The sequence below is a fragment of the Astyanax mexicanus genome, chromosome 2 (genome assembly GCF_023375975.1).
Source record: "Astyanax mexicanus isolate ESR-SI-001 chromosome 2, AstMex3_surface, whole genome shotgun sequence".
Taxonomy (NCBI): Eukaryota; Metazoa; Chordata; class Actinopteri; order Characiformes; family Acestrorhamphidae; genus Astyanax; species Astyanax mexicanus.
In genome coordinates, this window is record NC_064409.1 from 1,297,655 (window position 1) to 1,324,970 (window position 27,316).

Genomic DNA, 27,316 nt, shown 5'->3' on the forward strand with positions numbered 1-27,316 from the left:
AGAACAGCATGTAAAGCAGCGCAACAACTACACTACATCCTGTCCGTTCACCTCCTCCGACCCACCGTCTGTCAATCAAACCTAGAGGAGGCCGGGGTCAGGTATAAAAAGTCATCGAGGCGACAATTTAGTGTATTAAAATGTGTGCAGCGGCCTGCGAAAGTATTTATATCCCTTGAACTTTTCCACTTTTTGTCACCTTACAAAAAAACAAAAACCAGCTTACATGTATTTTATTAAGATTTTAAAAGCTCTCCTTCCATTAAAATCCTCTTGTTCTTGTTCTCTGTGAAATACAGTGGGTTTCTCTGAGTTGATTATGATGCTGCACATGATAAAACTCTTCCTCAACCTCTTCCTCATTGTCAGCAGCTGCTAGTAAAAGAAAACCCTCAGAAATACGAGTTGATCAGAGAGATGTTAGGGTGTCGACATCAACCGGTGACTACATGGTCTCGCCCACCTCGGCTCAGCACCGCCAAGGAACGTGCCAAAGTCAGAGCTCACCTGGCTCTTAAAGGGAATGACAACTGGACCACTGATCGGTTTATCATTATTTAACGTTACACTCAAAATTAACCACATTCAAGGTGTACTTTTTGTGCCCTCTTGATACCAAAAACACACAAGACACCTTAAATCAGGGGTTGAGTTTTAACTGCGGGTCAGATAATTAACAAGTAAAGTGGGGGGTTTGGGTTAAAAAAAAATAAATAAATAGATAAACACACCGCTCCTCACGTGGTATTAAACCCATGTTGTCAGGGTCATGGTCCAATACACTACTGCTGCTAGTGAATTGGGACACGGCCGGAAAAAAAACGCCCTTATAAGGAGATAGGGAGCCCGAGAACGGGCGGAAAAACAAGAACAGGTGGAAACTAAAGAAACTAAAGTCATGCCGAGACAGAGAGACACAGGGGTGGAATATAAACAAAATCTCACCAGAGAAGCCTTTTTTTATTTATTATTTATTTTATTATTACTTATTTTTATTTAGCGTTCAAACAACCTCATGGGCCAGACGTTTCATGCTTGATTGCTGAACCCTGGCCAAAACCCAGCTCTGTGATCCGCAATTGTTCAGTGCGCTAGTGATCAATCGCTAAAATATTGCACATGCTCTCGTTTCTCGTTGCTTGGTGTCAATAATGAATACTAAAAATGTAAATGAATACGATATTTTAACCGCTGTTCTTTTGTGTTTTGTCTCTTGTTTCTGTATCTCAGTGCTGCTCTGCGTGTTTCATCTGCTGGTCCTGCAGCTGCAGTCCTGCGCCGGCTGCCCGTCAGCATGCGTCTGCAGCTCGTCGGAGGCGGACTGCGGCGGCCGGGGCCTGGCGACGCTCCCGACGCTCTCCTCCCTCCCGCCGGCCACAACCACACTCCTCCTGCCCAACAACCGCCTCTCCTCCCTGCCCACCGCGGCCTTCACCAACCTCAGCTCCCTCCAGCGGCTGGACCTCTCCAACAACTACCTGGATAACCTGCCGGCCGGGCTGTTCGCCGAGCTGACCAACCTGAGCCACCTGAGCCTGAGGAATAACAGCCTGACCGCCCTGGACCGGGACCTCCTGCAGGGCCTGGGGAGCCTGCGGAGGCTGGACTTGTCTCTGAACGGTCTGGGGGCCGTGCCGCTGGGGCTGCTGGAGCAGCAGCAGGGCCTGACGTGGCTCTCGCTGGCCGGGAACCGGCTGCAGGCGCTGGAGAGGGCAGCCTTCGAGCCGCTGGTGAACCTGCAGCACCTGGAGCTCGGCTCCAACCCCTGGGAGTGTGATTGTAACCTGCGGGATTTTAAACACTGGATGGAGTGGTTAATTTATAGAGGTAAAACTTTATATTCCGTATATATTTTAATAAAAAATAGCCTTGTTACTTCTAATTTATTCAGCTTCTCATCGTTCAATAAAATAAAACCCCTATCCTAAATTCCTAAATACAGTAAATCTCTCCATCCAGATGAATCATCAGTGAATCAGATTGAATGATTGGATGTAAAGATATATAAACATATACTATTCTGTCTCCCTATTGGTTTATACTGTGATCCAAGAACATAGCAGACGTACTGTATGTAGCCTAGTATGAAGATGATCCGTGCAGAGACTCAATAGACAAACTCCAGACAGTCCAACTAAATCTTCTTTAATATATAGTATATATTTTATATAGTATATACTTCTTTAATACAGTATATTTACATTGTTCTGTATGTAAATGGAATTCATTTTTATATATATGAGCACATATATGCAGCTGAAACTGATATTTTAACTTAATATTTTTTTAACATTATTATAGTAATTCTGGCTTTTAGAAAAATGGGATTAACAAAAAATTTACTTTTACTTTTATATTTTAAGCACATAACAGTATGTTTTAAACCCTTTTACTTAAAGAGTAAAAAGCTTGAGTTGATTCTTCAACTTATGTTTGTTAAGTAAGAGAGCACTTCAGTTTCTGAATCAGTTTCTCTGATTTTGCTATTTATAGGTTTATGTTTGAGTAAAATGAACATTGTTGTTTTATTCTATAAACTACAGACAACATTTCTCCCAAATTACAAATAAAAATATTCTCATTTAGAGCATTTATTTACTTTCAGACCTCAAATAATGCAAAGAAAACAAGTTCATATTCATAAAGTTTTAAGAGTTCAGAAATAATCAATATTTGGTGGCATCATGTTCTCCTCCACCAGTCTTACACACTGCTTTTGGATAACTTTATATTTTTCCATGAAAGTGTGCAGCGTCTCCTCTGTCAGTGATTACGTAGTGGCTTTTTGTGTGTCACTGTAAGTGTGTGTTCTCGTGTGTGTGTGTGTGTGTGTGTGTGTGTGTGTGTGTGTGTGTGTTCTCCCTCTCTCTGCTGCTAAATGCACTCACATTATAATCTCGCCTTCAGGGCAGACAAATCCCTCCGACAGCAGAGAAATCTGTAACTGAGGGAAAGAGACCAACATCACTGAGAGCTGTTGAGTCACTGGATTCAGAGCGTGATTGTGTGTGTTTGTGTGTGTGTGTGTGTGTGTGTGTGTGTGTGTTTGGCAGTGATCTACATGCACGTCAGATTCACTATTGTACACCAGCTTCTGCTTTTTGAGACACACACACACACACACACACACACTAGTGCTGAGTGAAATGGCCTAAAAAAATATTTATTTAAATTTTAATTTTAATCGAGTTTCATACATATGAAAAATGAATTATCTGAAATCAAGTATTCTAGTTGGCGCCGCTTATTTTTTAGCTTATTTTTCTCCCCCTACTAAAAATCAAACTACAGATGACAAAGAAAGTATTTAAAACTAGGTTTAAAAAATAAAAGCTAAAATTGTTCTCCTTAATGTGATTTTAAAGTCAGTGAAATAAAAATATAAATATTGAATTTCACCCTAAACTATAGCAAACTAATCGCCTCAGCTAACATTATTAAGATTCTTGTTAAAAGTTGTCCGGACTAGATAATCTTTGTTTTTTCACATTTCATAGAACTTAAATTGCGCCAACTAAAAACATAGAGTGAATTTTTGAATTTTTAAAGATTTAATATTTAAGGTTTTATACATATGAAAAATTAATTATCTGAAGTCAAGTATTCTAGTTGGCACAGCTTATTTTTTAGCTTATCAGAAACAGACTTCCACTCATAAAACAACAAAAACACAACTTTATACTTTTAGGGATGCTTAAATCTGCTCATAATAATGCTGAATAAATTTATTTGTTGAAATTAAATCAAATCAAGCTGCAAAACAATATTCTCTGCAAGGAATAGAATATTATCAAATAACTGGCGCAAATATGTGTCTTGTTTCTTACATGTACTTGTTTAGTTCTAACTGTAAATTTCACTTTTTAGCTTATTTTAAATATTTTAACAAATACTGATATAATAATATGTTTATAAGACTGTAAAACTGCTTAGTCACAAAAGTGTTAAATAAATATATGTTATTTGCTTTGCTTGTATAGTCAATCAAGACGGTCAATAAAATAACTAATAAAATAACTAATTTACTTAAAAATAACAAACAAAAGAAAAAGGACTGAACCGACTGTATGTTTTAAACAACTTTATAAACACTATGGTCTCCCACAACCAAATCTATTAAAAATATATCTCAAAATGATTTCCAAATAAGAATTAAGAACAGTTTTGCATTATTTAACAAAAATGTGTAATTGTAATGTTTATGTAAAAACAGTAATGACACATTTCCAAGCATTCTAAGCATTTGTCTTTTTACTTTATGTAAAACAGTTTAAAGCATGTTTAAAATTATTCTTAATTTAAAAATTAAAAACTTCCTTTTCATAAAGCATTGTGTTTTTTGGGTTTTGATAACAGATTTATATAGATAACACATAAAGATAAAATGTCAAAAATAAAAATAAAAAAAATGCTTCTGATCAAAAAATTAAAATGTAAATACAATAAAAGCATGAATGCAATATTTGTAATTTTCCATACACAATGTGACTGTGTAGAATTCCCTACTGGCACAAGAATGGCATCCCTGATTGCTCCAATCAGCAATTAGCAATAATCACAGCTGGAGAGAGACGAACAATGAGAGACAGAACAGAACGGCTGAAAGAGAAACAGTGAAAGTGATGCTTCTCGTTTGTATCACTGAGAAAACCCTTTATTTAGCGTTTCCTGCCCCATAATTTACTACATTTACTAAATTGACTTAATTTAAGCTGTTTTTCAGCGTTTTTTTAATCACATTTTGCATCATCAGATGAAGATCCCCTCATTTCCTAAGTTTGCAGATTTATTATACATCAAGAACGGATGTTTTATGTTTGTTTTTGATTTTTATGATGTTGGTAGTAAAAAATCAATGTTGGATTTTTCTTTTCAGACCCTTAAAACAGTGATAGAGCTTAGATTGAGCCCAGAAACAAGTACAAAGTTAAAACTGAGCTTTTAACTACAATCTCAAGATGTTTAAATGAGACGAATCTGTTTAGAATGATGTTAATGAACAGTGCAGCACAGAAGAAGCATAGACCTTTTATTTACCATATTTTTCACATTATAAGCCGCACTTAAAATCCTTATTTTTTTCTAAAATTGTCAGTGCTTCTTATGTATGAATTCTATCAGTAAGGTATTAAGGAGCAGTAAAGACTCTCCACTGAAGTACAGAGTTATAAGGGTGAGTTTCAGTAAAGTTTCTCCAGCACTAAGGCTAGGTGCAGCAGTATTAGCATTAGTCGCTAACCACAGCACTAGTTCTTTTGCCGTTCAGATAGCTGGATGGATGATCACAAGCCATCAAACCAAACTGAACTGCTTGAATTTTTGCACCAGGAGTAAAGCAGCATGAAGTTATCCAAAAGCAGTGTGTAAGACTGGTGGAGGAGGAGAACATGATGCCAAGATGCATGAAAAAAAACTGTGATTAAAAACCAGGATTATTCCACCAGATATCCACTACTTTTTGTGTTATTTCAGACATTTCTCATTTTCTGTAAATAAATGCACTAAATGACAATTAAATATTTTTATTTGTAATTTGGGAGAAATGTTGTCTGTAGTTTATAGAATAAAACAACAATGTTCATTTTACTCAAATATATACCTATTAATAGCAGAATCAGAGAAACTGATTCAGAAACTGAAGAGATCTCTTCTATATTATAATTGTAATAATCACATCTCATGTCTTGTATCTTCTGTCTCATGCCTCGTCTCTTTCAGGCGGCTACGTGGACGCCATGGAGTGCACCCTCCCCAAAGACCTGCGAGGGCGGGACATCCGGAGCGTCCCGGTGGAGATGTTTAACTACTGTCTCCAGCTGGAGGACGAGAACGGCGTAGTGTCGGGGGGGACCAGGGGCGGTTCTCCTCCATGCGGCCGGGCCACGGTGCCGCCGTCCGCCGAGACCGCGGTGGTGCGGACGGAGACGGAGGTACCGGACTGCGTGAGGCAGCGCTACCGGCCCGTCAGCGTGCGGCGCGCCATCGGCACGGTGGTGATCGCCGGCGTGGTGTGCGGTATAGTGTGCATCATGATGGTGGCCGCGGCCGCCTACGGCTGCATCTACGCCTCGCTGATGGCCAAGTACCAGCGGGAGCTGAAAAAGAGGCAGCCGCTGATGGGCGACGCCGAGGCGGAGGCCGATCCTGAGGAGAAACAGATCTCTTCGGTGGCGTAGAAGAGCCGGGAGAGAGGGTCAGGCCTCAGAGACGTGGTTCCATTTGGTTTCGGTTTGGTTCGGTTTGGAATTGTTGGAACGGAAAGTGGGAAACTCTACATACTGAGGTGGACTAAGGCGGTTCTTAGCCCTGATCTTAGTACCTGTCCTACCTAAAGTACCTTCAGAAGTATCTAAAGTACCTACAGTACCTAAAGTACCTACATTTTCTAAAGTACCTACAGTCCCTTAGTACCTAAAGTACCTACAGTTTCTAAAGTACCTAAAGTACCTACAGTAACTAAAGTACCTAAAGTACCTACGTACGTTCCTCTCTGCTCTCCCAAAGACTACCTATTGCAGATACCAGATGTTATTCTCAAGTTTCTCCTCAAAACTCGGCTCTAAAGGACGCCTTCGATTTTGTCCTCTTTTTCGTTTTCGCTCCTTGAGCGACGAAGTGGCGAAATCGGCGAAATCGGCGAAGTCCCAAAAATCAGCACTTTATATCTTCACCCTTCTGTTCCATCTCTGTCCTCTTGGCCTTTAGAAGGAAAGATCTCAGAAAGAGAGAGGAAAAAGATACTCTCCTCTATACTCTTACATTCGGTACTCTGTTCGGTACTCTGTTCGGTACTCTGTTCGGTACTGCTTTTAGCGACAAACATCAGCATCTGCTCTAGAAGCTGCTTCAACCTTGCAGCTAAACCCTAAACCCTGAATACACCCCTAAATATAGACTTTTTCCCCGTTGGGACTCTATAGGGACTTGATATATTTTGGTGGAAGGACATAACGCGTCATTAATATCCTTCATATTATTCAGAAATCTACGTAATATACTGTAAACAACTATGTGACGTGACCCCACTTCTCCTGATCTGTCTGGTCTGTGTGCTTCTGCTTCCATAACCAGTATTGAATCGTTTATCGTTTATTGTTTATTGATTATTACGCCATTCTGTTCCATTCTGTTCCACTCTTACTGTAAAAGCTGCTCTCCCAGGTACGAGTATATTTATAGGAAATCACCTCTATTTTCCTGCTTTTCTGTTTTTTCTGTTTTCCTGCTTTTCTGTTCACTCCACGCAGTTAAATCTCAATTTTCTTGAATAAAACTTAGAGCGTTAGTCCTGGTCTTTACTCCTGGTGTTTAGAGTAACAGTACGTTAGGAACTTGCGCTAATCCTTAGCTTTGAGAGCTTTTGAGAACTTTAAGAACCTTTAAAAAGGATAAAGCCGAGGTAAACCCACTTCAGGGCCGTTTCAGTCCTTAAGGAACGCAGCAGGAGGATGCTGATTCACCGTTTTTTAATGTTTTATTCTGTTTTTTAACCAATACAGAAACACAGTGGAGCAGAGCAGACTGGAAATGACAGAGCAGAAATGATATAGATAATATATATTATAGATAATGTGTATATATATATACACATTATCTATTAATCTGTTCGCTCAATTTGTCTGTTTAACCCTTTTAGACCTGAATTATCTCCAGCAATGGAAAACAAAGTATAAGAACACTGCAAAAACATTGATTAGACAAAATATATATGTAAATTTAGACATATATGCTTACATTAAGCGAAAAACTCTCCCAATGGGGTAGGCAAATTTTTCTTGGTAAGATTTCTTTTTTATAAAAGTAAACACAAAGTCTCAAAATAAGTAAAGTAAGACTTAAATCATGCAGAAATCCGATTTTTTGCCTTAAATTTGGAAACAAGAATTAGAATAACTTGACTGATGAGTTTTTGTGCTTATTTTTGAGTTCAAATTACATTATTGTAAGTTTAAAAGTAATTGGAACTCAAAAAAAGCACCAGTTAAGTTATTTTGATTCTTGTGTTCAAATTTAAGCCACAAAATAAGGATGTTTTTCTTGATTTGGGTTTTACTTCACTTATATTGGGACTTTGTAATTGTGGCTTATTTTTAAAAAATCTTACTAGAAAAAAAAAGTCATTTTATTGGCATTTTTTTTGCTTTTGGTTGCTTTATGTAGGCATTTACGTCTCAATTTACATTTATTTGGCCTAGTTTTTGCCAGTGTATTTTTTTGCAGTGTATTTATAAACAAATAAATCCAATTACTAGAATTGGAACTAAAATTATTAATATAGTTTTTATTTCCATTGCATTGGAAGCCTGTGTGTAATTTAGATGTATTTTATATTTCATATTGATCCTATTTTTTTAATTCATAAACCACCCCTAAACAGTAAAAACATGATTAAAAAGTGTTTTAAATCACTCAAAACATTAAATTAGTATCAATTAGATTCTAAATTTGTTACTTGCCTCCGTGGCCCTGGTACTAATGTGTTTCTTAGTGTGGTCTGTTCTGATGGAGAGCAGCTCAAACAACTCAAATAGTTTTATATGTGCAAGAAAACTATTTAAAAATAAATACATAAGAATACATAAGGAAAATACATGATGTCCATTGTAATGGATGCAGGGTCTGAAAGGGTTAAATATCTGGAATAAAACTTAAGCAGCAAAAACGGAGGACGGAAAAGGGTTTGACATCTCGTTCTTCATCGTTTCTCATGTGAATATGAATGTGAAATATATTGCAAGTGTTAAAGTTGTCAATATATTTCCAATATATTTCCCTAAGTAGAATATATTATTATTATCCATTTCTAATATGTCGTATTTGTTTGAAATATCTGTATGAAGAGCAGAGATTGGGATAAAGTTGGATTGTACTGTAGTGTGCTGAGTTTTGTACTTTTGGACCAATTCATTTAATAATAATATAATAATATAATATAATTTAGCCTGAGAGAAAGATTTCTGATAAAGATTTTTTCCTGTTATTCTAGATATCTAGATATAATGTCAGAACCAGAAAGATAGAAAAAAAGAGAGAAAAAATTGAGTGCAATGAAAAAGAGAAAGAGAGAAAGAAAGCTAAATATTGAATGCACTTTATGGTGTTCTTCCTTAAGTTCTTCCTTATATTCTCTCTCTCTCTTTCTCTCTCTCTCTCTCTCTCTCTCTCTCTCTCTCTTTATTTCTTTTCTTCTCTATATCTGGTATTGTCTAATTTAAGCCCAAAAGCGATATATCGGTTCACACTTACAAGTGACTAAAGTTTCCTCATTGTTTAAAGCTAAACAGCCTCCACTTCATTCAGTTTCATTCATATAAAATTCAGTATATATTTTAGAAATATATATTCTGGTCTATTTTCATACACAAGATGTACCAGATTATAAGACACATTTTAAGCAGCACTAGTAAGGAACAGGGGTGTCGCCAAAACTGTAATTCTTAAAAAAACATATATAAATATATTTTAAATATGAGTGCTGGATGTTAATCTACACAGATTTCTCTCCTGAAAACTGTTTATTTGGTCGGGTAAAGTGCTTCTGTTTATTTACAATACGCTTAGATTTCTAATATTTTCCAATATTATTCCAGTATAACGATTCCCAGCTGCGGTTAGCAGCGCTGCTCAGCTCAAGTTAGCAGTGTTAGCCAGCTGTGGTTAGCAATGCTACTCAGCTCCAGTTAGCAGCATAGACAGCTGTGGTTAGCAGTGCTTCTTAGCTCCAGTTAGCAGTGTTAGTCAGCCGCTGTTAGCCAGGCTACCCAACCCTGGTAAGCAGTGCTAGTCAGCCCTAGTTAGCAGCGCTAGTCAGCCCCAGTTAGCAGCGCTAGTCAGCCCCAGTTAGCAGAGCTAGCCAGTTCCAGATAACAGTGCTAGCCAGCTGCGGTCAGCAGCGCTACTCAGCTCCAGTTAGCCATTCTACCCAGCCACGGTTAGCAGTGCTAGCCAGCTGTGGTTAGCAGCGCTACTTAGCCCCGGTTAGCAGCGATAGCCAGCTGTGGTTATCAGTGCTATTTAGCTCCAGTTAGCAGTGTTAGCCAGCTGTGGTTAGCAGTGCTAGCCAGCTGTGGTTAGCAACGCTACTTAGCTCTAGTTAACAGCTTAGCCGGCTGCAGTTAGCAGTGCTTCTCAGTGCTTCTCAGCTCCAGTTAGCAGTGCTAGCCAGCCACAATTAGCAGTGCTAACTTCCTTATTTAGATTTAGCTAAATGTTAGGAGGGATCACCCAAAAGAAGTGTTTTCACTCACTTGTTTACTTGCTTATTTATACAGTAATTTGGATGCATTTAAAGGTTTAATTTCTACTCAACACCACTTTTCATCAATAACTGATCCTCAGTAACTAATTTACTGGATGCATCACATCACTTTTCATTATTTTCACCAAACCAAATTTAACTTTGGCTTCTTTTGTCACTTGTATGTGGAAACACAAAATAAGGTCCTGTAACTGAACTTATGACAGGAAAAACATAATTATAAAAACTATACAACAAACTATATGAACTATATAAAATATTATGCAACTAAGGGAAGGTGTGCAATAATGCAATCCGGAGAAAAAAATGGCCAATATTGAAAAAAAAAGAACAAAAAATAAAAAAACAACAGAAAAGAGTTAAGTACCAAATTGTGACGAGATAATGTGATATAGAGGTGAAAAAACAGTATTTAAAAATATTAATCCATATCTACCCTGAGAGCTGTTGTTGTATGTGTTTATTACATTATTATAAATCATGCCGGTAATGTTTTTTGGTGTGAAAAATGATATATATGATTTGTCGATCCTCTATATTCACTAGAAACACTAGAAAGTATATTTGTGCAATTTTAGGTGGTATCTGGGAGTACAGTGCCTTCAGGTAGTGTAGGGATGGTGTAGTGGGGTTTTCACTGCAGAGACAAGCAGTTATAACTAAAGACTAATGTTATATAGCAAGACAATTTAATGCTTAACAAATAGACATATACAGCCCTGGAAAAAATACGTTCATTTGATTTTACCAAATTAAAAACCTCTAGAATATAATCAAGAGGAAGATGGATGATCACAAACCATCAAACCACCAAACTGAACTGCTTGAATTTTTGCACCAGGAGTAAAGCAGCATAAAGTTATCCAAAAGCAGTGTGTAAGACTGGTGGAGGAGAACATGATGCCAATATGCATAAAAAAAACTGTGATTAAAAACCATCAGGGTTATTCCAGCAAATATTGATTATTTCTGAACTCTTAAAACTTTATGAATATGAACTTGTTTTCTTTGCATTATTTGAGGTCTGAAAGCTCTGCATCTTTTTTGTTATTTCAGACATTTCTCATTTTTAGTTTTTTATGCATCTTGGCATCATGTTCTCCTCCACCAGTCTTACACACTGCTTTTGGATAACTTTATGCTGCTTTACTCCTGGTGTAAAAATTCAAGCAGTTCAGTTTGGTTTGATGGCTTGTGATCATCCATCTTCCTCTAAAGTATATTCCAGAGTTTTTACTAAAAAAAACTATTGTCAGAGAAAAAAGTAAGATTTATGACCTAGAAATTAGATAATTTCACTAAGATTTAGTATTTTGCAGTGTAGAGTCGTAGTCTTCCTGTTTTTACACCAAATGAAGAGGATAAAGACGAAGGCAATTGGATAATTTAGAAAGAACCTCGAAACTGAGCAACAGCAGAAAGAATTAGGATTTATTGCCCTTAAATGCTAAAGTTTAGTTTTTTACACAATATGAAGAGGATAAAGATGAAGGCAATGCTATAATTCAGAAAAAAACTCGAAATCAAGCAAAATCAGAATAAAATAAGAGTTTTTCCAATAAAACCTCAGCGTTACACTTCTGTAATTTCTCAGAAACTGATATTCTGTTGCTCACAGGCTACAGTTGAGTCTTATATGGTGGACTGCGTTTGGGTTGGGGTCAGATCTGAAGTTCTATCTGTGAAGAGCGGTTAGATGTTCTGGTTGTTCACCGTCTGCATGCCTCCGTGCCCAGAATGCACTAGTGAAAACAGGGCTAGATCACTCTTCCCTCCAATCACACGAGCCCCCGGCTCCTCAGAGACGTCTGGAGGAGAGAAGTTGCCCCTTGAAGTGGGCCTGATGCACCTCCTCATGCTTTATTTATGATTTATGATTTTATTTCTCTCTATATCTCTATCTCTGTCTATTTATCATTACTCTCATTAATGTCACATTAATGTTTTATTCTTGATCTGTTTTATTTTCCCATAGGAGTGTTATAATAAAACTGTAGGGGATGATAAAAACTAAAAATACTAAAATGAAATGCTTCTTTATTTTTTCGCTCAAGATAAGTGGTTTTAAATACTATTTGTGGGCTGTGGAATACTTCTATGTTGGAAAAGAAATAAATAATGTATTTCCATAAACTACAGGTGGAGGATGAGTGAAGGACTGAATGTACACACACACACATACAAACGCTCATACACACACACCAGGGGCGTCACCTGGCCGGGGCTTCCAGGGCTTTAGCCCCGAATGATTATCCAGTAGACCCAAAACGTTTCACTCAGCTCAGCTGTATTATTAATGAGGAGACAGGCCACTGAACACTGTGTGAATGGGAAATCACTTAACACCAATCATGGTGCGGGTTCAAGGATAAAGTACCGCCTTTAAAGTAGAAACAGCCAATCAGCTTGCTGGTTTTGCGGAGCTAGACAGGTAATCAAGGTTTGAGAAAAAACGATATATGTAATGTTCAACTTGCCCTGATGTACCTGTATATCAGATAATAACTATTTAATTTTAAAATTGTATTTACTAACCTAGGATCACATGACTTAATTTAAGATATAATAAAAAAAATATTTTAGCTAACTAGTTAGCTAGAAGCTGGATGTTGTGTGTAGCGAGATTATACTTTATGTTGGTAATTGAAAGCATTTTCTTAACCCATGAAACTAGTTTTAGTTCACCAAGAGTCATTTTGCAGAATTTGTGCAGCCTTTGTTAAATTAAAAATCAATTGAATAAAACAAATATATAGCTACACATCATAATGTTAAACATTATATATCAGGATACGTATTGTAAAAATGTATATTTGTGTAAAAATAGATTTTTACATACTAAGGCAATACCCCTGTCACACACAAAGATTTGCACATTTTACATGAATTAACTGTGAGCCTTAAGCATATTCTTAAACAATCCTTAAAGAAACCTCACAAACTAGAAAAATATATATAAATAATATATGTAAATTGAAATGATTGTGCTTTTATTAAGCAATTAAAAACTATGGGTTATGTGTTTTTATAAACATTTATAGCCTTGTTTATAATGCCTTATGAATGCATTAGTTTACATTATAAATGTGTTTATAGAGTCTAATAGAGATGACATTCATAGAAAGTGTTACTTAAATGTCTCAAATATCAGAGAAAATGATAAGAGACAGTAAGATGCAAGCTAATTTACCTTGATAAGTTTAGTTTTTTGCACCCAAACCAGTTTTACAAATAGTCACAGAAATGTTTAAGATAAATATACAGATAAACAGATAATCTTATATGCAGGTTCTATGATCTGAAGATGCCAGTTATGCCACAGCCATCCATGGCTAGGAGTCCCAGACAGATTCAAAATGTATAAAAACAGCCATAAAAATATAAAATGTCCATTTTTAATTAGCTCTCACTCCTATAGAATGTCCTTAAATACAAAACAGTATTTTACCGTAGCACAGCTGAATAATGAGGGTTCAGTACATCGACATGACACACACTGAACCACAAACACTGTGTCCTCATTCACATGCAAATCCTGCATAAAATGAGTAAAACGGGCCAAAAACCCTGTCAGTCTCGACTCATTCATATTTATATCCCACAATTTCCATATGCAGCTCAGATTTCAGCCCAGCAGCTTTAACAAGAACTCACACGTCCAACACGTTCAATACTACATCACTCCAACAATCCAACACTCCAACAATCCAACAATCCAACACTCCAAAAATCCAACACTCCAACAATCCAACAATCCAACACTCCAAAAATCCAACAATCCAACACTCCAACAATGCAACAATCCAACACTCCAACAATCCAACACTCCAACAATCCAACAATACAACACTCCAACAATCCAACACTCCAAAAATCCAACAATCCAACACTCCAACAATGCAACAATCCAACACTCCAACAATCCAACACTCCAACAATCCAACAATACAACAATCCAACAATCCAACACTCCAAAAATCCAACACTCCAACAATCCAACAATCCAACACTCCAAAAATCCAACAATCCAACAATCCAACAATGCAACAATCCAACACTCCAACACTCCAACAATCCAACAATCCAACAATCCAACACTCCAACAATCCATCACTCCAACAATCCAACACTCCAACAATCCAACACTCCAACAATCCATCACTCCAACAATCCAACACTCCAACAATCCAACACTCCAACAATCCAACACTCCAACAATCCAACAATCCAACAATCCAACACTCCAACAATCCAACAATCCAACACTCCAACAATCCAACAATCGAACACTCCAACAATCCAACAATCCAACACTCCAAAAATCCAACACTCCAACACTCCAACAATCCAACACTCCAAAAATCCAACACTCCAACAATCCAGCAGATCTGCAGGTTCTGAGAAGAACCAAACAGTAACTGTGGAGCAGATACACCAAATACTGATGGAGGGTCACTGCAGGAACCAGGCTTTTACCTGATACCAGTAAAATACCTCAGATCTTAGACTATAACTAGCTAATTGATGCTCATTGCTATCTCACACCCTGCTAACAGTCTACTACTAATGCATCTCAAAAAATTACAATATCATTGAAAAGTTACTTTATTTCAGTAACTCAGGTTAAAATGTGAAATGTGAAATATATTACGTAGACAAAAACCCAAAAATGAGTGTCTCTACTTTTGTCAGTGTGGGCAGTGTGCCAAGTCCTGCTGGAAAATGAAATCCACACTTCCAAACCATCACTGATTGGTGGAAACTTCACACTAGACCTGGAGCAGTTTGGACTGTGTGTCTCTCCACTCTTCCTCCAGACTCTGATCCCTTGATTTACTTTAAATGAAATGTAAAATGTACTGATGGTCAGTGATGGTTTGGAGAGTCATGTCTGTCATCTGCTGGTGTTGATCCACTGTGTTTTATTATCAAGTCTAAAGTCAGTGCAGTTTTGTTTTCCCACAAAATCTTACAGCACTTCATATCTTACAGCTTCCCTCTGCTGAAAACAACTTTTATGAAGATGCAGATTTCATTTTCCAGCAGGACTTGGCACACTGCCCACACTGCTTACCAAATGCACCAATTGGTCTTATATAATAATCAAATTTTCTGAGACACTGATTTTTGAGTTTTCATTGGCTATAAGCTTCATAATCATCAACAATAAAAGAAATAAATGCTTAAAATAGATCACTCTGTGTTTAATACATCTATATAATATATGAATTTCACATTTTGAACTGAATTACTGAAATATAATGTTCTAATTTTCTGAGATGCACTAGTATATATATATATATATATTTATACAAAAATGTCCTGGTTATTGAGGAGCGCAGTGGCTCAGACTGCAGCATCCTGTTGTTATGGTAATAGAGGCGGTTCTGCTGGAGTATATATCTTCAGATGCAATCAATTTGCATAGTGAAAAAACAATTTTCTACACTCTGCAACTTCCTCCTGAAGCAGTGCTCGCAGGGGGCTGGTACTCGTGGGTATGCAGTGCCAGCACCTATACTTTATTATTAGTTTACATCAGCATTTACACAAGAACTGCAGAAAAATATATATAACATATATAAAGCTGGTTTTAAATGAAGATTTCTTTTATTAAGGAAAAAATCACTCAATTTCACTACTAACCACCTGATTACTGATTACTACCAGATCTGTAGAATCAAGAAATCACTTAAATAGAAGCTGTCTAAAAACATATATAGTAGATAAAATATCTCATAAAACAGTCACATTAAACCCGATCAATAAACTCAAGAACCGATTTCTTGATTGCTAGTTTCTTAAGCTTTGGGACTCCATTAAACCACAGTGATTCACTATTATTCACTAATGGAGAAAACATGAAACACTGGTGAACCTTCCCAGGAGTGACCGGCCGACCGAACAAAATTACTCCAAAAGGGCATGAAGAACTCATCCATGAGGTCCCAAAAGAATCCAGAACAACAATATATACAGCTCTGGAAAAAATAAAGAGAGCACTTCAGTTTCTGAATCAGTTTCTCTGATTTTGCTATTTATAGGTTTATGTTTGAGTAAAATGAACATTGTTGTTTTATTCTATAAACTACAGACAACATTTCTCCCAAATTACAAATAAAAATATTCTCATTTAGAGCATTTATTATTTCTTATGCAGACAAAAACAAGTTCATACTAATTTGTTTCCCAATTTTAGAGTTCAGAAATCAATATTTGGTGGAATAACCCTGGTTGGTTTTTAATCACAGTTCTGTTTTATGCATCTTGGCATCATGTTCTCCTCCACCAGTCTTACACACTGCTTTTGGATAACTTTATGCTGCTTTACTCCTGGTGTAAAAATTCAAGCAGTTCAGTTTGGTGGTTTGATGGTTTGTGATCATCCATCTTCCTCTTGATTATATTCCAGAGGTTTTTAATTTGGTAAAATCAAAGAAACTCATCATTTTTAAGTGAAATCTTATTTTTTTCCAGAGTTGTATTTCCTAACTCACACTGTTGACAACCAGCCAGTGAAAGCAGTAGACGACCCACGAGTTCAAATATCTAAAATATATAATATAGAGAATAATCTCCTACCTCCCGCTAGAGCTGTTTTCTGGCCCACTGTTACTGTTACAGAGGTGACGGCAATCAGGATCCTTCCATCTGCCAGAGAGAAACACAAACACACATATAAATCAGTATACAGACAGATATATTTTTACACAGTTTTACACATTAAAATCACATTAGAAATGCATTAAAAACCATATCAAACCAACGACTCTCCACACGTCAGGCAAACCATGCAGTTCAGATGCATGCAGTGCAACCATGCACGAAGGGGAATTCGGTAGATTTTATTTATATTTTTATATATTTATAGTTTTACCTGCTTATTAATATAATATGACATGACATCACCTCTACATACATTTTCTCCACAACTATTAACCTGTCAATCATGACTTATAATATGCACATATATATAAAATATATAAAAAATATATAAAAATAACATTTTAATTTTCTGAGATACTGATTTTTTTTTTATTAGCTGTAAGCCATAATCATCAACAATAAAAAAGAAATTAAAGCTTAAAACAGATACACACTCTCTGTGTGTAATACATCTACATAATATATATTAGTTTCACATTTTGAACTGAATTACTAAAATAAAGTAACGTGTCAATGGTATTCTTTGATAGATTTTTGAGATGCACTTGTAAATACAAACTGCAAATACAGTTATAAAGTTCCAACCCTGCAATGTGATTGGCTGAGAGGCGTTCTATGAGTACCGTTATCAGCCGGTAATGTACTCTAACTGAAGCTCTCCATGTATTACTCCGCCACATACAGGTAACCTAGCAACGATGCAGCAGCGCTTACAAACCAAACAGCGCAGCTACAAACAAACAGAGCAGTAATGGAACTATTTTAACTGGTGGAGTTTTTATAACCAAATAGATCCTATTTTCTCCTCCTCTTTAACTCTTTAAAACCTTTCAATAAACAGCGATAATGGAACTATGGTATAATTAATCAATAATACACTCGAGATTCATGAAATATATTAGTGCCAATATTACATGTTATAGCACAAACCTCGAGGATTGCCTAAGTGCATGCATCTAACGAAGTGCAGATGGTGATAACATTGCAAAGTACCGTTATTAGAATACATTTTACAGTACTAAACATGCAGAAATATATAGGAAAGCCAATCAGAATGAGGTAAATCTGCATGCATTAGAAGCAGTTTAATCCAATACCATTTTCATACTCCAGATTATGATCCAGTGGCCCAGTGAAGGTACTATAATCCACATCATAATCCCTGAAAACATCTGAGAAAAGCAGATCTCCTTCAGTGCGCTTATGGATAAATAGAGTGAGTCAAAATTCACAGGACAACTTTTATTTGAGAAGCGAAATATGACGGTTTTCATTATATATATATATATATATATAATTTTCTTTTGATTTCTTTTTCCTTGTTACATAAATGATTGTTTAATGTATGCTACAGAACATCTATAATATAAGCACTAACTGAATACAACCTAGAAAGATGCCAACAGTCAGACGTTCATCGCTATCTCGGCAGCAGCAGTGCACAAACCCTACTTTTACATCAACAATAAACAGAATAGTAAATAAAATAACATTGCTGTTCCCGTAAATGAGCTGCTGGAGCTCCTTCACAGCGTCAACCAGCAGCTCAGTTTCCTCTGCTGAGAAGAGTTTGTTGAACACGTCCAGGTAGCTGCACCGTTACAATAGCAATCCACCAAAGACAGAGCTCACCTGATCTACTCTTAAAGAGAATGATGAGCAAGAGACACTCTGATTGGGTTATTAATTCATGTTACGCCTAAAACCTAATCACACCTGTAATTAATTAGTAAAAGAATTAGTACATGCCTTTTTCACAAGGTGTTTCGAGCTGTGCAAAGTGTACTTTTCCTGACGTTACGATAGCAAAGACACACTGACACGCCCTAAATCAAGCTGTATGGTGCACTGTGCTTTAGGATTTGCTCAATTCGAAGTTTCTCACTTCTCTCATTTGAAGGAACAGTTTAGCTTAGTTTAGTTTAGAATATAAAATATATGTTATATATATTTACCTTGCATGTCTCTGGGAACGTAGTATAAGAAACGCCCAGCAGGATTCTCGGCAGCTCGGCGGTACCACACTGGGAAATGATCCAGAGTGAAGAGATTATCTTTATCTGACGGAGACAGAAACTTCCTGCACAGAAATCAAAACAACAAAAATAAGAAATATAATACTAAAAAACATACAAACAAACAAACAAACAGCTAATAATACATGCTGTGTCAGAATGATATACCAAATAAAACATCCAGAATTAGTGATTAGATTACATTTTGTGTACTGAGAAACTTGTGTTCTTGTTTTCCAACACACTTTTTCATCCCTGGTGAAAAAATATATACTTAATTGTGCTTAAAACATATTGAGAAATGTCTAAGTATGCTGTAAATATACAGATTTTACAGATTTATGTACTTACTTAAAATATATCAAAGGTACATTAATATCATGCTTTCATCAAATGTTTGAAATTAAACTTTAATCATACTTTTTTAAAAAGTACAATATAGTGTATTTAAAAAATATATACTACTATGAAATGCACTTTCAATTTAATGTAATTCAATATACTTCTAAAACACTTATTTCAAAAATATACTTTTGTACATTTTTAGCAAAGTGTGTTAAAAACAGCTGTTACAGTAGTTGAAAGTGCAATGTATCATGTAACATTTTAGAAAGTAAATTAAATTAAATATATTAAATGAAATTAAAATATTAAGTAAATTACTAAAAATAGTAGTACAGTATATTAAAATATATTTTTATACCCAACAAAGTAACAAAGTATACTAGAAGTGTGCTCCTTAAGACAGGAACAAGAAGCATGTTTATATTTGTACTCTAATGTGTAAATATAGATCACATATATTTAACATCAATTCTTAGTGCATTTACTCTAATATACCTGGTGTATAATAAATAGTGATACAGTTGTAATACTCTTAAATTAAATGTATAATAATTTTACTGTAAGCATATTTAAAATATAAGGTTACATACATGAAGTAGTTTAAATGTTTAAATGTTACTTATTAAGTATATTTAAAATAGTTCCATTTTAGTACAGTTAAGCACATTTAGCATTTAATTTAAGCAATTTTCTAATATTTTTATACAAATAAAGTATAATAAGTACAAAAAAAAAGTTTAAATATACTGATTAATAATAATGTGGCTACAAGAACACTTTAGTGCACTTCACATAGTATATTTTAATCTGCTGTTTTTTCAGAAAATGCAGAATTTAAGACTCACTTTGCCACTCGTTTCTCAGTTCCTGCATATTTATACATCCTCATCAGACCTGATCTCGTACCCATAAACGCCGTCTCAATCCCATCATCAATCCTAAATCATCAAATAAATCAAAAACAGGGAAGAACAGGAAGCTGTAAATAATAAAATTGTTTATTTTGATACAGTTGATAAAATATAAAGTGCTGAAAGAAATATATTACCCGGACGCGTTGAGAGTGACAGCGGTCCAGTACGCTTCCAGAGGAGCCGAGACCACAGCATCAAACAACGTCTGTCTCAACAGAGTCTCATCACCTGCAGCACATATACAGAAAATATATTTTATAAATATAAACTGTGTTCACTTACTATTTTTGGTAACACTTTCTATGAATGTCATCTCTATTAGACTCACACATCTCTATTATATACATATAAATATTATAATGCATTGAAAAGGCATTATAAACATGGCTATAAATATAAATATATATATATATATATATATATATATATATATATATATATATATATATATATATATATATATATATATATATAAAACTGGCATTTTTTTTATTCATAATAAATGTATAAATAAATGTGTTCTGCAAGCTGGTACTGACGTATAACATGTTATAAACAGCTATTAGTGTATTATAAACACAAAATAATAATTAATAATGCATAATAAACATGGCTATAATGGGATATACATTTTTATGAATATATATGTAATAGAGACAACATTCATAGAAAATGTTACTCTATATTTTTCATCGAAAATGGAGATAAATATATAGTCTATATGAAAATTACATATGACACACAGATTTAGGCTGAAAAATGCTGGACATCGACACAATCTACATAATTAGGGCTCAATATATTAGATTTGAAATGAAACATATAAGATGTAATTAAAGTGTAAACTTTCAGGTTTTATTCAAGGGGTTGATCAAAAATTGTTAACTATGTAATTCTTACTAAAACCAATGTAGTATATAGTATTTAAGAAATTTCTTTGGTAATCAGTTACAAAAAAAGTTTTGGGTTTAGTGAACTTATTGGGTTTTAGAGTGTAAACTCTTTATATTTTTATTATAAAATTATGAAGTTGTGTCACTGTTCAAATATGTTTTTGGCCTGTATATAGTCAGTATATAAAAATGAGATGTACAGTCACATAAAAGTCACATATTATTATTTTTTTTTACTGTTCAAGGATTTAAGGAGACATGAGGTGGAAGGAAAGTGTATTCCCACGGTCCAGTTTACACCAAAATAAAGTTTTTTTAAATAGATAAATATAAATATAAAATAAAATAGAATAAAATTTAAATATAATGAAAGAGATATTAAGATGAATACACAAAATATAAAGTAGTAGGAAAGTAGGAAACTAGCAGAAACATGACATTCCAAAGAGCAAGAATAGATAAATATAAGGATTAAATAAAATATAATAAAAATAAAATATAATGAAATAGATATTCAAATAAATAAACAAAATATAAAGGAGTAGGAAAGTAGAAAACTAGCAGAAACATGAAATTCTAAAGTGCTAGTTTACTATAGCAGCATGGATGATTATGCATTAATACCAGTAACATGAAAAGTTAATAAAAATACTGTTCACTTTAAATTCCACTCTTTTTCCTCCACTATAAGAAGAAGGGAATCAGGAGTAAACTCACACTGCAGGTCTGGCTCTTTTCCAGTGAGATATCGAATCACTGCCTGAAACTGTGTGAGTTTGCGATGGTGAGGATCAATATCAGTTTCACAGTAATTCCTGAAAAAGATTAGAAATATAAACATCACCGTGCAGCTCTGAGTAAAACACATACCAACAAAATACATATACTACACATATCTATAACACTTTATAACACTTTATAACACATTAAACACAGATATCAGTAATTACAACAGTAATAAAAGTTAAGATATTATTAAACATTACGGTACCACTTTAAAATAAGACTACCTTTATAAAGGGTTTATAAATGGTTAAATACAATTAGTTTATTAATGGTTATTAATTAGATAGCAAATGCCTTTAAAATTATTAATAATTAGTTATAACACATAACAATATAGATGGCTGTGTAATATAGTTCACTATTTGGCAAACAACATGTCATTGTTGTCCTTTCTACATATGTGTTATAACTGATTATTAATGATTTTTAAGGCATGTACAACCTAATTAGTAATCATTAATAAACTAATTGTAAACCATTTATAAACCCTTTATTAAGGTAGTCTTATTTTAAAGTGGTACCAACATTACTACATTTTTATGCTTAAGAGTGTGTAAATATTACTTTTTAAATATAATGATTAATAATGTCTTGACCCTTTCAGACCTGAATTATTTCTAGTGATGGTTAGAATGGGAAAAGCCTAATTTAGGAGGTTTTGCATCCATTTTTCAGTTTTACCCAGCTCTCCTCATTTCTGTGCACCATAATGATCAGAGCATGTGGTTTAGCAGGTGTTTATTATTGCTCTGGTGTGTTACACTGCTTTATTAGTGAAGCTGCATTAAACCCAGGATTTCCTCTGAGCTTTAAAACATCTTTTGATTATGAGATTGTAATTGTTCAACATGAGGACGAGAGCTGAGCAAATTAAACCCAATGAAGATACAGAAAACTGAACAAAACAAGAGTAAAACCATTAAAAACATCAGTCGAATCAAATCAAAGGCCCATTTTAAATAGCTATCTTACACCCCACCACAAACACAAACTGTCTATTTTCACTCCTTCCTCCTGCCTGGTTTAAACAGCAGCAGATCTTCTGAATATATCTACACTGATGGGCGTGGTGTTCTGGAAATGAGGTGTGTTCAGGTACATTTCTGGAGTTTTATCTTGTTTATCTTGGTAACAGAAAACACAGGAGCTCCACTGACTGAATACAACCTAGACAGACGCCAACAGTCAGACGTTCATCGCTATCTCGGGAACACAGGCGCCGTGCCGAGCCGAGCGTACACCCCCACTTATTACACACACATGAACACACAGCAGCACAAACCCAACTTTTACATCAACAATAAACAGAATAGTAAATAAAATAACATTGCTGTTCCCGTAAATGAGCTGCTGGAGCTCCTTCACAGCGTCAACCAGCAGCTCAGTTTCCTCTGCTGAGAAGAGTTTGTTGAACACGTCCAGGTAGCTGCACCGTTACAATAGCAGTCCACCAAAGTCCAAAGCAAGAGACGCTCTGATTGGTTTATTTCACGTTATGCCCAAAATTAACCACACCCATAAGAAATGTATTACTGGCTGCAGACTTCACTACAGCAAATACTAGAACTCACTCTGATCACTGAATCATTTTAACTTTTAGTTTCTAACCACCATCAGAAAGCCTGTGACTGTTTTAAAATAGTTTTTTAGTTTAGTAAATGAGTTTATCTTCTTATTATTTTAATTTTAATTTTGTTAAATTAAATTGTATTAATTTATTTATTACATATTCATATTCATATTATTTATTAGTTCATTATTATTCATGTTTATAATGTTTTATCTTTACTTTTACTACTATAATTTATATTTTATGAATTCCTTTACTTTTTATGCGTCAATTTGTTTTTAGAATTTTTTCTTTTTTTTTCTTTTTACATATATACATTTTAGTAATCTATATTAAATGTAGATTTAAAATGAGTATTTCTTTTATTTATATATATTTTTACTATTTTGTTCCTTATTCAATTATTTATTTATTATTTCCTATTATTTCTCATAAATTTTTTTCAATCCCTTTGATTGATAATTAAGAGAAATAGTACATGTCTTTTGTTTTGCAATTTTGAGTTGCTAAAGGTGTACTTTACCCGTCGTTACGATAGCAAAGACACAACATCACCCCCTAAATCAAGCTGTATAGTGCACGGTTGATAGTTCGCCTATAGATAAAGCTAAAACAGGAAACTCTATGTACATATTGTTGCATTATATCTGTAAATCTGGAGTTTTTTCTTCAGGGAAATTTGTTCCGTATTGTTTGTGTTTATTCACCATGACAGCGGAAACACAATTACTGCTTTTTCTGAGTGGATCTGTGTATTGGGGAGTGTGAGGAGGGAGCTCGTGGGTATTTATATATTGAGGAGCGTCTGTTGGTGCAGTGGATCATGAAGGTGTGGTAATTAGCTGATGAGTGATGAGCTGATAATTGCTCTGGTATCCTGAGAATCAGCTGAGTTTAATGAGAAGAAAAGGAAAAACCTGCAGAGCTGCAGAGAGTTAAAAACACATAAAAATAATTTACTCACTAAATCATTTACATAAAGACACAGTAATTATAAAAAATATACAAAAAATATAAACAAATTGAATTAATTGTAAAAAAAATGTTTTAAGAGTTCAGAAATCAATATTTGGTGGAATAACCCTGATAGTTTTAATCACAGATTTTTTTTTTCATGCATCTTGGCATCATGTTCTCCTCCACCAGTCTTACACACTGCTTTTGGATAACTTTATGCTGCTTTACTCCTGGTGCAAAAATTCAAGCAGTTCAGTTTGGTGGTTTGATGGTTTGTGATCATCCATCTTCCTCTTGATTATATTCCAGAGGATTTTAATTTTGTAAAATCAAAGAAACTCATCATTTTTAAGTGATTTCATATATATGTATATTTTTTTCAGAGCTTATGGTCTTAAGGTGGATTAGAAAGCAGTAGAGACAGTACGTACCACTCGTTCGCTATGATCACATCAGATGCAGTCAGATCATGTAAACCTGCCAGAACAAAAAAATTAATTAATAACAAGATTTTTTAAATAATCAACAACGAAATGCAATTTGCTGAAAATAATGTAAATATTTAAAATTACCTTCTTCTACTGATATATTGCCAATAAAAGTATATTTCCCATGACCTCTGGTGAGCACTACTCCAAGACTGCAGAAAAAAAACACATCAGTCAGTCAGTCAAAAGTAAAGTAAAGTATGTAAAATAAAGTGTAACACTGAAGATCTGCTGCTCTTTACCTGAACGGCGTCTCGTTGATGGTTGTGTAGAAATACTCGTTTTTCAGGAACACAACTCTTCTCTACGGACAGAAAACATGTTTTTAATAAGAAATGTTCAGACACTGTGATTTAAACATGATAAAAGTGTGACTGATAGAAATAGGGGAGGAAATGGTAGAGTTGGATTCCCCGGCGGTGATCAGCATCAACCAGCTGCACCTGTGCACTACCCTATATAAACCCCAGTCAAACCAGAACTCTCTGTCGTTTTGTGGCATTTCCTTTGTTCTGTTTCCCGCCTTTTTTTAACACTTCTTGTGAGTTTTTTTTTTTCATATTTATTCAGTTTTTTTGGTGCCATTGGGGATGCACTTTTTGGCAGGGGTGCCAAATTTGGCCCAACACCTATTTTTTCAATTGTTTTCAGAAGTTTTTTTGGTGCGCTTGGTGGTGGACGTTTTGGCAAAGGTGCCATATTTGGCAGGGCACCTATTTTCCAAAAGTTCCAAAAGAACTTAAGTTTTTTTGGTGCACTTGGGGGTGCACTTTTTGGCAGAGGTGACAAATTTGGCACAGCACCTATTTTAATTTTTTTTCCACCTATTCAGTGTTTTTTGGTGCCCATGAAAGTGCACTTTTTGGCAGGGGTGCCACATTTGGCATGACATCTACTTAAAAAAAAAAAAAAAATCTCAAATGAAATGTTTTGGTGCCCATGTGGGTGCACTTTTTGGCAGAGGTGCCAATTTTGTCACAACACCTATTTTTTCCATTTTTTTCATAAATTACGTTGTTTTGGTGCCTATGGGGGTGCACCTTTTGGCAGGGGTGCCAAATTTGGCACAACTACTATTTTTTTTTTTTTCAGAAATTAGTTTTTTTTGGTACGATTGGGGGTGTCCATTTGGCACAACACCTATTTTTTCATTTTTTTTTCAGAATTTTTTTTGGTGCGCTTGGGGGTGCACTTTTTGGCAAAGGTGCCATATTTGGCGTGGCACCTATTTTGCAAAAGTTCCAAAAGAACTTAAGAAGAAGTTTTTTTGGTGCGCTTGGGGATGCACTTTTTGGCAGGGGTGCACTTGGACCCAACACCTACCTAAGAAAGATCACTAAGAGAGATGAAGGTTAAAGATCACGAACCCTCTTGTCCACAGTGGCCCTCACATCCAGAGACATCGTCCCCGTCTCCCCTTTCACCATAGCTGTCCTCAACTGGTGAAAAAACACACACACACATACACATTTGCAGAGTTATTCTGCCCACGCTGTTCGGTGTGTGTTTGTGTAAGCAGGTATGAAGTGATGGAGACAGTGTCTTCACTCACTGTGTCTTCAGTGTCCTCCCACTCCACCTCCGACAGATCTACACTGTTATAGTTGGGTTTGGGCTTCAGCTTCTTCCCTTCTTTATACTGAGAAACAAGATTAAATTACTTAAATTAATATAAATATGATATAAACTATTATTGATTATTTATCATTGCTTTAGTGTCTGTAGTGCCTTAGCATTATAGCATCACATTCCTTGGACCCCAGAGTCACATATACATACTGGAACATCTCAGAAAAAAATTATATCATTGAAAATCTACCTTTCAAATGTGAAATTCATATATTATATAGATGTAATAAACACAGAGTGATCTATTTAATTTTTATATTTATTTCTTTATTGTTGATGATTATTTTTATGGCTTACAGCCAATTAAAACCCACAAATCAGTGTCTCAGAAAATTAGTATATTATATTAAATAAGACCATTTTGAAGCAGTGTGGGCAGTGTGCCAAGTCCTGCTGGAAAATGAAATCTCCATAAAAATTGTTATCAGAGGGAAGAAGCATGAAGTGCTGTAATAATTTTTGGGGAAAGTAAGTGCTGATAAAGCTGAACTCACCAGTGGACGTAGATCTGGGTGGGACAGGATGTAGCCATTATTTGTGTTCAGAAACGCATAACCATGAACTCCCAGCTGAAAACAGTAAAATACAGTAACAGAGTGAATACAGCAGACAGCAAGGATTTTTTGTAAAGGTTCTGGTTCTGTATTGAATCATGACAACTCAGATAATTATTTGAATGCTCGAATGGCTGTTTGTATGATTAAATACAAAATGCACAGTGCAGCTCGATATAGGACATGTCCATGTGTCTTTGCTATCGTAACGATGGGAAAAGTACACCTTGCACAGCTCGAA

At 35.2% G+C, this 27,316-nt stretch overlaps 2 protein-coding genes across 2 annotated transcripts in view; one reads left to right on the forward strand and one right to left on the reverse strand.

The window, feature by feature from the left end:
• Window positions 1-9,425, forward strand: part of lrtm2a (leucine-rich repeats and transmembrane domains 2a) — a 47,498-nt gene extending 38,073 nt beyond the window's left edge. Inside the window, exons 3-4 of the mRNA XM_007230691.3 lie at window positions 1,231-1,827; window positions 5,719-9,425. Of these exons, the coding sequence (XP_007230753.3) occupies window positions 1,231-1,827; window positions 5,719-6,176 (1,055 nt within the window). The 3' untranslated portion in view covers window positions 6,177-9,425. The remainder of the gene's footprint in view (window positions 1-1,230; window positions 1,828-5,718) is intronic.
• The window catches only part of cacna2d4a (calcium channel, voltage-dependent, alpha 2/delta subunit 4a), a 150,282-nt gene that overhangs the window by 95,136 nt on the left and 27,830 nt on the right, over window positions 1-27,316 (reverse strand). Inside the window, exons 16-26 of the mRNA XM_049474986.1 lie at window positions 27,016-27,090; window positions 26,445-26,531; window positions 26,260-26,331; window positions 25,135-25,196; window positions 24,977-25,044; window positions 24,836-24,881; window positions 21,809-21,906; window positions 20,333-20,426; window positions 20,130-20,222; window positions 18,880-19,004; window positions 16,841-16,909 (exon numbers count right to left, since the gene is read on the reverse strand). Coding sequence (XP_049330943.1) covers window positions 16,841-16,909; window positions 18,880-19,004; window positions 20,130-20,222; window positions 20,333-20,426; window positions 21,809-21,906; window positions 24,836-24,881; window positions 24,977-25,044; window positions 25,135-25,196; window positions 26,260-26,331; window positions 26,445-26,531; window positions 27,016-27,090 — 889 coding nt within the window. The remainder of the gene's footprint in view (window positions 1-16,840; window positions 16,910-18,879; window positions 19,005-20,129; window positions 20,223-20,332; window positions 20,427-21,808; window positions 21,907-24,835; window positions 24,882-24,976; window positions 25,045-25,134; window positions 25,197-26,259; window positions 26,332-26,444; window positions 26,532-27,015; window positions 27,091-27,316) is intronic.